Here is a 13,722-nt window from a genome sequence, read left to right as displayed (position 1 = left end):
TATAAGAGTCAGCAAAACCCTGACACTGCAGCATTAATAAGCGCAAATATACACGCTCCTGGCTAAAGTGTCTCGGGGATAGATAGCCGCACCTTAAGAATGTCAGACCCCCGACCGTTCGCAGCATTACATCAGCTAGCAGCTCGTGCGCCTCACGGCGGACTCCCTGGTGCTCAGAGCCATTGTGTCCGACATATTATGAATGAATGAAATGCCTTTTTATTGTCACTATACTCATGTACAATGAGAATAAAAAGCAGATCCTCCAGTGCAAACATGCATGTAGAACACACAACAAACAATAAACAAATAGTGCAAAAAAGTGCAAAACGTTCTGCGGTGCTATATATATACATATGGAAGGAACAAATAACTGTGTAGGTTATTGCCGCTGCCATTTCCCTTGTTATCCGATAAGTGGTAAAGTAAGAAAATGAATCTTTGTTCACATTTCGCACAGAAATCTCACTGCAAAGTGGATGACGACTGGTTCTGTTGAATTAGGTCTAAGTTTCATTAAGAGTCAAACACGGTGCAGCTCAGTCACCACTGTTAACTTAACATACCGTCCTCAGTAAACATCTCAAATCAGGCGCCCGGATGTCTTAAGTATAGGCCGCGGGGTCACCTTGTAGGAAAACCATTTACTAGAAAGCCGTCTTTATTAAAAATAACTAAAGCTTTATTCTTTAAAGTTTTTAATGTGTTTTCATGCGACCGCTAAATGCAGTTTACAAGCTCCTACTGTTATAAATAAAATGCTATTAAACCAGGTGCACTCGAAGTTACAGCTTTTGATGCTTCAGCTAAAAAACAATTTTGGAAAACTCAGCATATAATGAATGGAAAGAATGATTACAGATTCGTTGATACACAAAATGCTGGTGGATCGTTCTTTCACGGCGGAGACATTCTCTTGCGATGGACCTGACCCTACACTGGGTACATGGGGACCATTGCTGAAGTAAGGATCTAATGCGTAGCTAGGTGTCGAGTCTCACGGTTAAAAACCCCAGTCCCCGTGTGGCTCAGGGTTCAAAAGCTGCTAAAGATTGGTAGATTCCACGAGAGGTACCCCTTTTAAATACGCTTTATTCCCACCATCCCGCAAATATTAGCACATTTTAAAAACATGACCGTGCTGCATACATATAACAAAATGTATGTACAACTTTTATTTTGAATAATAAAATACCTGTACATGTTGCATTTTAAAACTCATTTGATAAATGTACACACACGTTTTTGTACAAGTTTGAAAAATAAAACACACGTGTACATGTTACATTTTAAAACCCTTGTGCAACTTTGAAAATAATAAAAAAAAACTTCATGTTATATTAACAAAATCTGCTTTGATAAAGAGCCTACAAATTTTTTGCAACTTTGTTTTTGTAAAATAAAAGCCACGTTCATATTAGATTTCAAAACTGATTCGCAAAATGAATGCATAAAACTTTGTACAAACATGCTTGCGCTGCGTACACATAACAAACCGTTTTTGTACAACGCGTCTAGAAAATAAAACACCCGAACATTTTTAAAGCATCTGTACATCTTACTTTGAAAAACTTTCATGTTACATTTTTTAAAACATCTGTACATCTTACTTTGAAAAACTTTCATGTTACATTTTAAAACATCTGTACATCTTACTTTGAAAAACTTTCATGTTACATTTTAAAACATCTGTACATCTTACTTTGAAAAACTTTCATATTACATTTTAAAACATCTGTACATCTTTGAAACACTTTCATGTTACACTAACAAATTCATTCGATGAAATATTTTTAAAGACTTACAACACCCTTTTTGCGATGCTGCTAGTTTTACATTTCGGTATCCAAAAGGCAGTTTCCCCACTAGGCAACAATCTGCGTTTGTCGTAGACGTCCCTGACATTTTTATTGAGGTCTATTAAACGTTTTCACGTCGCGTTTGATTTTGTTATAGTGCGGCATTATGGGGAATTATCCCGCTGCCTTTCATTTAACACGCTTAACCTTCGGCCTATGTTAGCTTTCTGTTCCTGTCTCTTATGTTAGACGGGTCGGTGTCAAGCAGCACGTGTCTTACAGTACATCAGCCATAAGATACCCTCAAAACAATTATTTATCATCCAATTTGTTTCTTACTTCTTGGTTACCTTGTTAGGCTTCCTTATCCATGAAAAGATTGGTTTTAATATTTTTGGTGTGGCTTTCTGGACCTTTCTTTTGACAGCATTCCTCTCGTTTTCAATAAAAAATAATGATAAAATAAACCTCTAGAGAATTATATAAATAAACTGAACTGGTCTTATCTTACCTTACATGTGTGGGGATGCCTTACCTTGATTTTGTTTTAATTTATTTAGTTTAAATAGAGATTCCTGACAAAGTCAAAAAACTTTGATGCAGTATATATTTCGAAAAAAAAGGTTCTTGGGTGTGCTATATAGAACTATAGGGGTTCTAACCAGAGGAAATATAACCATTGCCTTCAAAAAGGTGCCATTTCTTTTAATTGAGAATGTCCAAGGAGTGTCATATATGTACCAAGCTAAAAGGTTCAATATGGAGCCTTTTGTTTTAAGAGTATGCACAAATATATGTGGTGCTTTTATGCATGTTAAACTTAAAAATGGGTCGGTGCCGACCCTATCAGCACCGGAAGGTTATTAATAATGTCTCTAAGGATGGTAGCAAACAGGGCTCTTGGGCCGTCGCTTCACCAGACGCTGCGGGTGGCGAGTCGTGTTGAGCAAAGTAAACCGCATCATTTTCATCATTATTAGCGTTGTTGATGTTGTCTATTTCATTTAATAGCGCTTCAGGTATAGGAGGGGGGGTGTTGCTCCATCCATACCTGCTGATTCAGGTCTTGCGTAGATTTTCTCTTGACCGGTCCGTGCCGTCTCTCTTGTACATAAAATAATAGAGAATACCTATTATTAGAATAAGTTATTTTTAATGTATAGCGTTTATCATATGTATAAAAGAAATAATATACTCACTATATGGAGTTTTCTATCCGCAGTGTCTCCCGTAGAGAAAAAAAAACAAACCCAAAATAGCTGAATCTCTAAAAATAAAATAATTATTTTAAGTTATTTTATTGTATTGTGTTTATCATAAAACACGCGTAAAATATCATAAAACACGCGTAAAAGAAATAATATACTTACTCTATGCAGGTCCCATGTAGTTTTCTCTTTCCAGTAGGGCAATGCCTTGATGATACGGGGTGTGGGGTACTTGTGTCTCTTTACCAAAGGAGGGGGACCCTTCTCAAGGTAATAAAAATTTCACCGGTTGCTTACTTTTTAGGATTCTTTAAGGAGAAATATACGTCCTGTCAAGTTTTATCTGTTGTCTATTTCGATGTACGTTTTAACTGCGTAGACGGTATGGGGGGAGTCGGGGGGAAAAGACAAAATTTACTGAAATACAAAATGTCAAACTTGATGTGTGGCGGGGAGTCGGGGGGAAAAGACAAAACTTTTAACAAAATTTACTGAAATACAAAGTGTCAAACTTGATCTGTGGCCGAAATTACAGTTTGACCGGGATTTGACCTATCGGGATGTACATAGGTTGCATGAGGAAAAACACAAGGCCAAACTGCTACTGCTGCAGGGGGGTGTCGGCTTTCACACACACACACACATACACACACACACAGACGGTCAAACTACTGCTAAGCGTTTTTTTACTGGACGTCAGACCCAGCTCCTCCTCTCATTCTTAGCTCCAACTTGGTCATTCTCACAGGATTTCTTTCAGTCTCGCGCAGCACAACTCTCAGCTCTCCGGCATCGCTCTCTCCGAGTCCTTTGCGGATTATCCAAAGCCATGGGACCTTACCACGGTACCGCAACAGACACAGCATCGCTCTCTCAGAGCCCTTTTCTACAGATTCTCCAAAGCCACGGACCTTACCACGGTGGTACAGCGTACGCTCACACTCCATCAGGTAACCCACCCCCACTCAGACCCAGTGTTTGGGACCTTAACGCACCAACCCCCCTGCTCAGTCCCCCCTGCTCGGCACCCGCTGGATGCAGACAAAACACCACACTCATAAGCACTCTACTCAATATAAAATAATAATTACATAATAATACATAATTAAATAATAATACATAATTAAATTATAATAATTATAATAAATAAATAAACTATATACAAATAAACCCCTATCCCAACGCTCAACTGGCTCACAGCCAAAAAAAAAAGCCCCCCCTCCCACTACCTCATGACGTCACCCGGCTTGCAGCCCCCGCCTGTCACTTTTTGATTTATTTGACCTTTGTGACCTTTGACCCAACCTGTCACTTTGACATAAGCGGCATTCTATCTCTCTCTTGTATGAATGTATAATGCACAAGGTATGTTGTGTACATTGTATGGTGTGATTCTGTTGAATGCAACGAATGTTATAGAATGCAGTGGCTTGGAGCCCAAGACAAATTTCCTCTCGGGGACAATAAAGTATACCTCAACTTACCTTTGTCATGCCCCGCTCGTCCGATCCTCCCGTGTGCCACGCCCCCTCATCCACCCCGTGTGGAATCCCCGTGTTACCAGCTGTTTCTTGTTGCTGTCATTAGTTCAATGTATTTAAGTCTGCGTTAGGTATGTTTTCCCCAGTCCGGTCATTGACATCCGTATTTATTATGGTGTATCGTGTTCCTTGTTGTTGTCTAATTAAAATCCCTCGTTTGCCTGATTTCCCGGCTCCTGCACTGTGCTTCCCCTGGGGACATCACAGCGGCTGATTCAGTTTGACAGGCAGGAAGGCGAGGCTCAGAGCAGTGGTCCCTACTGCCACCTAGAGGTCAGTGGAACAATAGAGCTGATCTAGACCACAAGCTGAGATTCCCACAGAACACCACAACCTCCCTACAGAAATGGAGACTACCTTCCAGAGAAAGAAGGAAAATAACACAGAGCTGTCAGTGGTGTGCTTACAAGCAGGGTGGAGGGATTTCACCTATCCAGTGGAAGTTAGTTGCAGAGGCTTTGCTGGAACATCCATGCAGTGGTGCCTGAAGTCTCCAAGATGAGGAAGGCGCTCAAAGACCTGGTGGAGGAGGCAGAACAAGGGAGATTCTGGCTCTGGCTCCAGAAGATGGACAAAGCATGGAGAAAACAAGGAGTCTAGGGCTGACTCCAGGGGGCTGTAGGGAGACATCCCTACTGCTTCTTCATCACCTTGAGATGTTCCAGGATTACAGGAGCAGAACATCAGCTGATGGCCCTGTCGCTGGCAGAATGGCCACCTGTGCTTAAACCTTAACGGGTGATTAAAATGAATCTGGAAATAATGAGATATAATTGAGAGGTAAAAACAAAGAAGATCAATTTGCAATATCTCACGAAAATACAGATACTGAAACTTTCTCAATAGTATCTCTAACAATACACAGTACTTGAAACAATATTTTAAAAAGCAACAAGCTCATTATTTTGAGGTAATGGGGAACACATATTAGACATCTGTGTGAAATGACATCATAGCCTTTCAGTTACTAGAGATGTGGGTGTAGTGTTTTATATCTCTTGTATTGTGCATGAAGGTTTAGGAGCTTGAAGGAGGTATTGCTGCTTTTTTGCAAATGCTGCACTTCCTTGGAGAATTTTGGCTCCTCCCACTGGGCAGAGAAGAAGTTCAGGACCTTCTGCAGGGAATGCTTGGCCAGTCGAAGAGCACCTTTGAGTCTCCTTGAAAGACCGACTGCTGCTACTTTTTATCTTAACCTGATTCCACTGCAAACCTCAAATGAATAAATGTAATAGAAAATACAAACCTAAATGGATGGGTGGATTTTGTATTTCAGCTATTCTCCAGGAATTTCTGCAAGTTTTGATATGCAAAATGGGGATGAATTTGTACATTCTAGGAATGAATATTTTACATATAAATCACCTCAGCCAGTCAGTGTGAGAAAATGTGGTATCTTGCAGAACAGAGTACTGGAATTTCTCACCAGATATTATTTTTGTTATGCATATTCCTACATTCCCTTCTCAGTGATGAAACAAACAGGGCTGGGGGAATTAAAAGTAACAAACAGGGAAAAAAAAATATTTATATATTTGATAATACATGAAAATAAGAGAACAACAGAAAATAATTATATTTTATACACTGTGATCATGTGCTGAATTAGTGGATGTACATATGTCCCAAAATTCACATGACATGTTACCACTTATTTTAATTTATAATGTTCAAATAAAGTATTTGCATGTCTTTTCCATTTCCCAGGGGTTTTCTCCAACACTCTAAAACACTGTAGGTGGTTTATAAATTTTTTGTAATTTGTGATTGTCAGTGTGTGGCAGTGTTGTGTTTCATTCACCTTAGTCAAGTCTGTGTCAAGACCTTATGCTTAATAAATCGAGTCTGAGCCAAGGCTGTGTTCAACAGGGGGTGAGTCCAAGATGAGACTATTTCCATTACCTGACCTGGATGAATCCAAGTCCAGAAAAACACGAGTTCAATTCTGGATTCCATTTGAATATGAGGTACACTACATGGTCAAAGTTGTGTGGATGCCCTTATTAATTAGAGAAACTGCCTAATTAAGCCACAGTCGTTGCTGACATAGATATGTAGTTAAGCTCACAGTCATGGAATCTCCTGTAACAAACAGGAGCAGATCCTTGTCACCATCACAGGACACCATCCTTCCCATTCAGCTTGCCACACTTCTGCTCTGCTAGAGCTACCTTGATCAACTGCAAGTGAGGTGATTGTGGAGGTCAAAATGTCTGGGGGTAAATTCAGTTGTGGTGGTCAGTAGAGTCTTGCATGGGAATGGGGAAGGCATTAATCTGTGGGAATGGAGAAAAAAATATGAGGTATGGTAACCCCGCAGTAGCGGTAATTAAATTGCTCATATGAAGTGCAAGCGATTAACAGGCATTGTTGACACACCGGAACAAAATGTGTCTTTTGCATTTAATCCATATGTTACATAGCAGGGGGCAGCTAATTCACTGTCCAGAGAGGAGTGTTTGGGGGTGATATCTTACTGAAGGCAATCCCAAATGGGTTATTCTAACCATTAGGCCACCACTGTATACACATAAGCTTACATATGCAATATTAATTATAATTCCTTTTCTTCTGTTAACTTATTTATTCTCATGCCAACACCATATAGTGGCAGTGTCAAGTGAGTAATTTCGTAATCAAGATATTTAAGGGTTTAATTTTACACTGTGCTGTCGATGTGCTGGTGAGTAGGCCTACAGGGTGGGATGGGGGCGATTTACACCACCATTCAGAAGTTTGTGGTTACTTAGAAAACATACATGAAATGAGTTTGAATAGGAAACACAGCTAAAAAAATAGGAAGTAGTCAAGTCTTCAAACTTTGCTTGCGTCAAAGAGTCCTCCATTTGCAGCAATTACAGCCTTGTTGACCTTGGGCATTCTAGATGTCAGTTTGTTGAGGTAATCTGATGAGATTTTACCTCGTGCTTCCTGAAGCATCTCCCACAAGTTGGATTGGCTTGATAGCTACCCCCATAACAGCTCTTTGTGACTGTGCTGGCCACTCCATTGCACACAGAATACCAGTTGACTGCTTCTTCTCTAAATATTTATTGCATAGTTTGGTGCTGTGTTTAGCTGATTGTCTGGTTGTAGTACGAAATTGGCTCCAATTAAGCGCTGTCCACAGGGTATGGCATGGCGTTGCAAAATGGAATGATAGCCTTCCTTCTTCAAGATCTGTTTTACCCTGTACAAATCTCCCACTTTGCCATCACAAAAGCATATCCATCACATTGCCTCCACCATGCTTGAGAGATGTTGTCAAGCACTCTTCCAGTATTATTTAATTGTATCTGCATCTCACAAACATTCTTCCTTGTAATCCAAACACCTTAGACTTAGATTTGTCTATCCATAGCACTTTTTTCCAGTCTTCCTCTGTCCAGTGTCAGTGTTCATTTGCTCATCTCATCTGGCTATTCTGAGACACAATTTTTTCTTTGCAATTCTACCTAGAAGGCCAGTGTCATGCCCCGCTCATCTGCTCCTCCCGTGTGCCACGCCCCCTCATTACTTTGCACCCTAGAATTCCCATGTCATCAGCTGTTTCGAGTTGTTTTCATTAGTCTTGTGTATTTAAGTCCGCGTTAGAGTATGTTTCCCCAGTCCAGTCATTAATGTCATGTGATGTCATTACGTGTTTCCCTGTGTGAGATCCGCATTAAATCCTGTGTTTACCCGACTGCCAGTCTCCTGCGCCTGTTTCCTTGGTCTGTACCAGAGCAAGTTCGTGACAGAATGACCGGACTCGTGAAGAAGATGCCTGCCCAACATTCAAACCCTCAGCCCTGGATGTGAGCTTTCCATGATTACCACAAATCACGTTTATTCCAAATGAAAGAGAAACTTACCTACAACGGTTCTGCAGAAGTTGTGAATAATTTACAAAATTCAAGTCTGTCAAAAGGTCTGGAGTAGGTTACATATTGATAAGAACATGCCAAACAGTGCCATCTGTTGTACATGCCAAACAGTGCCATCTGTTTCAATAAACCTTACATTTCTAAATTAGCTTTTTCATCTCGCTGTCTTCTAAATAAGCCTCTTCAGACTTTCTATAATTATCTTCCAAGCTTAGAGTTACTGAAATCCTTATACTCATTATGGTACATGGTAAAATATTTCTCAGCCCTGAAAAGTAATGTAACAGCTAGAGTGCCAAGTGGAAAAAAACAGATAAAAAATGCCAGTGTTAGTAAAAGAAACTTGCCTGTGTCACGCCCTGCCCATTTCACTCTCCTGTTTTCTCCTTTAGAGCCACGCCAGTTACACTTCTCTAACCTCTTGTCCTACCCATTGTGTGATTCACTCCAGTTGCCTCTTGTTTGCTCCCTCATTAGTCCCTGCTTCCCAGTCCTGTGCTCCCCAGGCCTGTCACTGACATCATTCCTTAATGTTGCCACTCCTGTTAGCCTGTGTGTTCTTCGCTGCTTATGATCCCCCACAATCCTGTTGCTTTCTAGCCTGTTGCCTTTTTGTGATAAAACTCAGTTTTGTTTGCCCCGACTCCTGCTCCCACTTCATTTGTCCCATATCACGTGACAGAATGACAGGAATTCGTAACCTGCCTGCCAGCTGCTCCCAGAAGCCTCACATGCTACATGTTTCCGTGTGCATTATTTTTTTCGGCACCCAGTTTCCTGACTCCTTCCAAGCCCGTGGTCCACATGCCTCGGTGGTTCGAAGACAACCTGCTAATCAACCTGCTTAGGGACAGCGACTTGGAGGAGCCCAAAGAACCTCCTTCCATGTGGGTAGCCCCTCCAGTGCTGACCTTATACTAGGTATGATGCTGGGGAAAGGGCCCAGGGATTCAAGGGTCTATCCATGTGTGGGGAGCGGAGCCTAGTGGACTAGTGCACCAAGCAAGATCCCCAGTTCCTGGATTATCTGCCCTCCAGAGCAGGTATAGAGACCTGCTTGCAAACCCATATATTCTGAGTTTTTTTCCGGCTGGTGAATGGACTCATGCAGGTTGGAGATTAACTAGTGGAACTTCCTCTAATAGCAAAAGCCAGGGAGGTAGAGCTCCTTGAGGGATATCTGCTCACCTTGGAGGAGATGCTAGCCACCGATCCCCTCACTGTTCTGCTTTGCAATACTGACAGATGACTGCATTTCAATCACCTTTAATGTAAAGTGCTTCCACGCAACTGATGGTTCTCTCTTTATTTTTGCCTTCATCTGCTATGCACCGTCTCCCTTCCGCCATATTGCGAATAATCAAGAAGGACAATTTTAATCAATGCTTTTTAGTAATCGATTTTAACCAAGTAACCATGACAGCTCTAATCCACATACAACTGTAGAAGAATTGAGGGAACAGAGGGAAAAACAAAAGGACCATGAAGGGTCAAAACTAAAGGCAGGGAGAGTGGATAAGGAGGGATACAGGCAGACCTACATAAAGGGTTAGACAGGTGAAACAGTAACAAAACACTAATATGAGCTGGAACCAACATGGAGCTCATCTACAATGACTGACAAGTGCAGGTCATAACAATTAACTAAGCACTAGGAATCATGTGTAACAAGCTACAAATGGAAAACCAGTGTGGATGATAGAAACAAGAGAGGAGCACACAGGATGACTAGCAGAGACCTCTGCTGGCCAAATGGAACAGGACGGGACTGATGGAGTCAAATCCTGACACACTGGCCCCAAGGCTGGAGACTCCCGGAAGGCATGTGAGTCTATTGCCGGGCTTACATACACATAAGATTCAATCTATATATAGAAATGCATCTACCAGTATGTCTTTGGGAAGCTGGAGAAAAGCTGGGTTTAGGAAATCTTTTCCTGGGGTCTCTGTTATAGTTATTTATAATATCTGACAACATTTTCATTTCATTCACTCCTATTGCATAAATGCACCTATCACATATAAAGCAACAAGCTTAGTGGAACTCAAGGCAAGGCAAAAATTAAATGAAATCTCTGGAATGACCATTGCAGGTCAACCACAATGGCCGATGTAGGCGTCCGCCTAGGCACCAACATCTCAGGGGCCGCCCACTTGCCAGTCAATTTCACTTTGCCTCAGACAGGGGGCGCCGGTGGTAATGCTCACCTAGGGCACCACATGGCCTAGGACCGGTACAGGGAATGGCACTAAACATGGCCGAACCAACCATTGAGGACACCAAGGTCAAGTCCTCAGGATTTTTTCTGCAATTCAAATAATCATGATCCATTCCGGGGCTCACCTAGGACGAGCTAACACTTTTACCTTTGGTGTTTCAAAATATATTTTATTAGGTTTTTGAGTAGATTCATCATTACATAAAATGAACAAAAATTAAGTGAACGAAAATTAAAATGCACAAAGAAGATTAACACAAACCCTGATGAAAAATGCAAATTATATTTTTTTAGGTAGAAGAATATACTGTAGATATGTGATGAAGATGCAGTGATGTGTTGAGTATTTAGAAGTATTTCTACAAACCATATTATTTTATAAATAATAAAAACATATTTGAGATTTCCATTAATGACTGCGACCCATTATTAAACCTTAGAATCACTGGGTATGTTGCTTTTCACTGTAGCTTTGATGGAGTTTCACCTGGCCTGGTCTTTCACCTGTTCTCTACATATAAATTCTAAAAACTGATTGCGGATCTCCAGGACCAGTGCTAATCCACGTTGGACTATAGCAATTTTTGTTATTATAATTATTGTTGTATTTTCTAAACCAAATATGTTAAAAAAAAAAAAAAAAAGGTCAGTTCATTTAAGCAACTAACAACCATGAGAAGTATTAGGACAAATTGTGCATCAGCAAGCTTTCTCCTACCAAGAAATTCCTAACATTCCTTGTATCTCTGCATTATAAGAACATGGAATACCTAATGCGAGGCTAGTGAAGGATGTACTACAATGATGTCATTCAGACAAACATCGTATTTTATTAAGTACTGACTGGTAATATTTTTCCACAATTCTGCAGCAATGCAGCATAATCTCCTTAGAAATGTTGCACCACTAGTGACTCAACACATTCAACACATTCAAAAACGATGGCAAGTTTACCTGCAGAATATGAGCTAAATAATAATAAATCAATGATTTTTACTTAATTATTTTTACCTTAATATTCGAAACATTGTAATTTTAATTTAATTTTGTAATTTCTCTTTACCTGAAAAGAAAAAAAAGTCAAAGTGCTTTTAGCTAAGCATATTTTGGATGGAAATACAGTATTGGCAAAGATCCTTCGGGATTTTTAAGAATCTGTACAGTAAGATGTCTTTAGTACACATTCGTAACTAAAACAGTACACAGAGACAAGCATTACATACAATCACATTTTGGTAACATAAAATTCTTTTGTCATTCTCGCTTGTTAAACATCCACCTTAGAGTTAGACTGCCAGACATTCGTGAGGTTCCTTCAAAATCACACATACAACACATTGCATACCGTAATTCATTTCAAAAGAGGGCACTTTCTTGCAACTATATTTTACCTCCATACTGTATGTTATGATTATACTACCGGTACTTTAAGGTTCTTCAAAAAACAACAATATAGAAATAATTTTGGAAATCGGGGTACACAGATTAGTCTATTATTTTCTTTATATTGTACATAAGACTTAGAGGATTACATGAAAGACACATCCTTATCTCCTTTAAACTGAACGATGGTCATCATTTCTGCGAACTGGTGGCTTCCAGATGACACAGATCTTTGCGACGGCCGCTTTTTCCTTCCCGACACCATGCAGACCTTGTTCCGTCCTTGCAGGTACTCGCCGTAGTTTTTCGTCAGTAGCGTGTATAGAAAAGGGTTGATGCAACTGTTGCTGTAAGCGAGACACGTCACGATGAAATTTATGTTTGCCATCGTTTTATGCGACAGTTTCCCATGTCCGAAGTAAAATATGCTGAGCAGCTGCCATAGCCAGAAAGGGAGGAAGCAGGTGCAATAAGTGACCACGATACTAAAGATCATGTAAATAACTTTCTGCTTGGGGCAGCGCTTCATACCCTTTTCTGTGAACTTTGCAGTTTGTGACATCCAGTAAGTCCTTGCTAATCTAACATACAAACATCCAATTACTATACCGGGAGCGAGAATGCTGGTGTTGAACAGCACAGTCAGGTAGATCTTATATGCTTTTATCTGCCAGTTTGGGTGACACATACGCTTGATCATCCCGTTTTGAACCGTCCTTTTTAGATCAATCATAATCATATTAGGGAGCGCAAGAAAGAAGGACAGCAGCCAGACGGCGCAGGTAACGGTTCTCCTGTAGTGCCTCGATCTCCCAAAGGTGTCCAGAGGTTTCACCACGGCTAGATACCGCTCCGAGCTCATTATGGTCAGAATAAAAATACTTGCATGCATCGTAAGGAAATCCAGACTGAAGAGAACCCTGCAGCCAATTTCTCCAAAGTACCAGTCCTTCACAAAGTACGTGCAGACGACAAACGGGATAGTAGACAAGTATAAAAGATCAGCCACGGCTAAATTGACTATATAAACGTGCACTGAACACGAAACCCTTACCGAGATGTTCATTACAACCAGTGTGTAGACATTTCCGACCACTCCAACTAAACACATCAAGCTTAAAACGATTCCCAGCGAAGCCGTGATGACGGTTTCTTTGATAGACACTGGGGGATCCCGATCGGGTACGAGAGAGGATGAATTTAAAATGAAAAACGAAGAGCCATTCATCTGATCCAAAGTCACCGATGCAACAACACCTTCAATGGATCCCATTGCCCTAAATAGTCTAAATGAGCTTTTCAATTATACTGTTAATTCCGATTCAAAAAGAATGGTGCGTATCGCTTCCCTGCTAATCTTCTTTCAGTTGATAAGCACCGTGGGTTTACTATATTTTGCAATTCATACTCTCAATACTGTCAGTTGTTTCAAAATCCAATAGCCTATATTTTTAAAGATAAAGGAGGCATCTCTGCAAATCAGACTTTTGAGTTCATGGAATATCCAGGCTATCATGCTATATTCTATTCGATACAGAAGATAGTTTTTTTTTTTTTTTTTAAGTAAAACAAATAGAATTTTTATTCTAGAATAAATAATAACCCCTGGTAATTGTTATCACTATAACTGATATATATATCCTAATGAAGAGGACTGCTTTACTTAATAACAGCCGCAGGATACTTCGATTCCACGAAGCGAAAGC

The 13,722-nt window shown here is 40.4% G+C and overlaps 1 protein-coding gene and 1 long non-coding RNA gene across 3 annotated transcripts; both read right to left on the bottom strand.

Moving 5' to 3' along the window:
• Positions 1-1,152: 1,152 nt before the first annotated feature.
• Positions 1,153-4,154, bottom strand: LOC140590908 (uncharacterized). 2 transcript variants are annotated; one of them, XR_011991813.1, is made up of 3 exons: positions 3,170-4,154; positions 2,999-3,066; positions 1,153-2,903 (listed from the first exon to the last, which is right to left on the bottom strand). It is a non-coding gene; the product is annotated as an uncharacterized lncRNA (long non-coding RNA). The 2 variants fall into 2 exon arrangements; XR_011991812.1 differs by having other exon boundaries at positions 2,999-4,154.
• A 7,596-nt stretch (positions 4,155-11,750) lies between these two features.
• Positions 11,751-13,289, bottom strand: LOC111845497 (urotensin-2 receptor-like). The gene has a single exon (XM_023814954.2). The coding sequence runs from the start codon at positions 13,287-13,289 to the stop codon at positions 12,162-12,164; it is 1,128 nt and encodes a 375-aa protein (XP_023670722.1). The 3' UTR covers positions 11,751-12,161.
• Positions 13,290-13,722: the final 433 nt, after the last annotated feature.

Source organism: Paramormyrops kingsleyae, chromosome 5 (genome assembly GCF_048594095.1).
Source record: "Paramormyrops kingsleyae isolate MSU_618 chromosome 5, PKINGS_0.4, whole genome shotgun sequence".
NCBI classification, from domain to species: Eukaryota; Metazoa; Chordata; class Actinopteri; order Osteoglossiformes; family Mormyridae; genus Paramormyrops; species Paramormyrops kingsleyae.
Note: the sequence above shows the minus strand (reverse complement) of the source record. Positions and strands in the feature narration are given on the sequence as shown.

Excerpts from the sequence above, each read along its gene's own strand:
- LOC111845497 (XM_023814954.2), bottom strand. The coding sequence starts at position 13,289 with ATGGGATCCATTGAAGGTGTTGTTGCATCGGTGACTTTGGATCAGATG.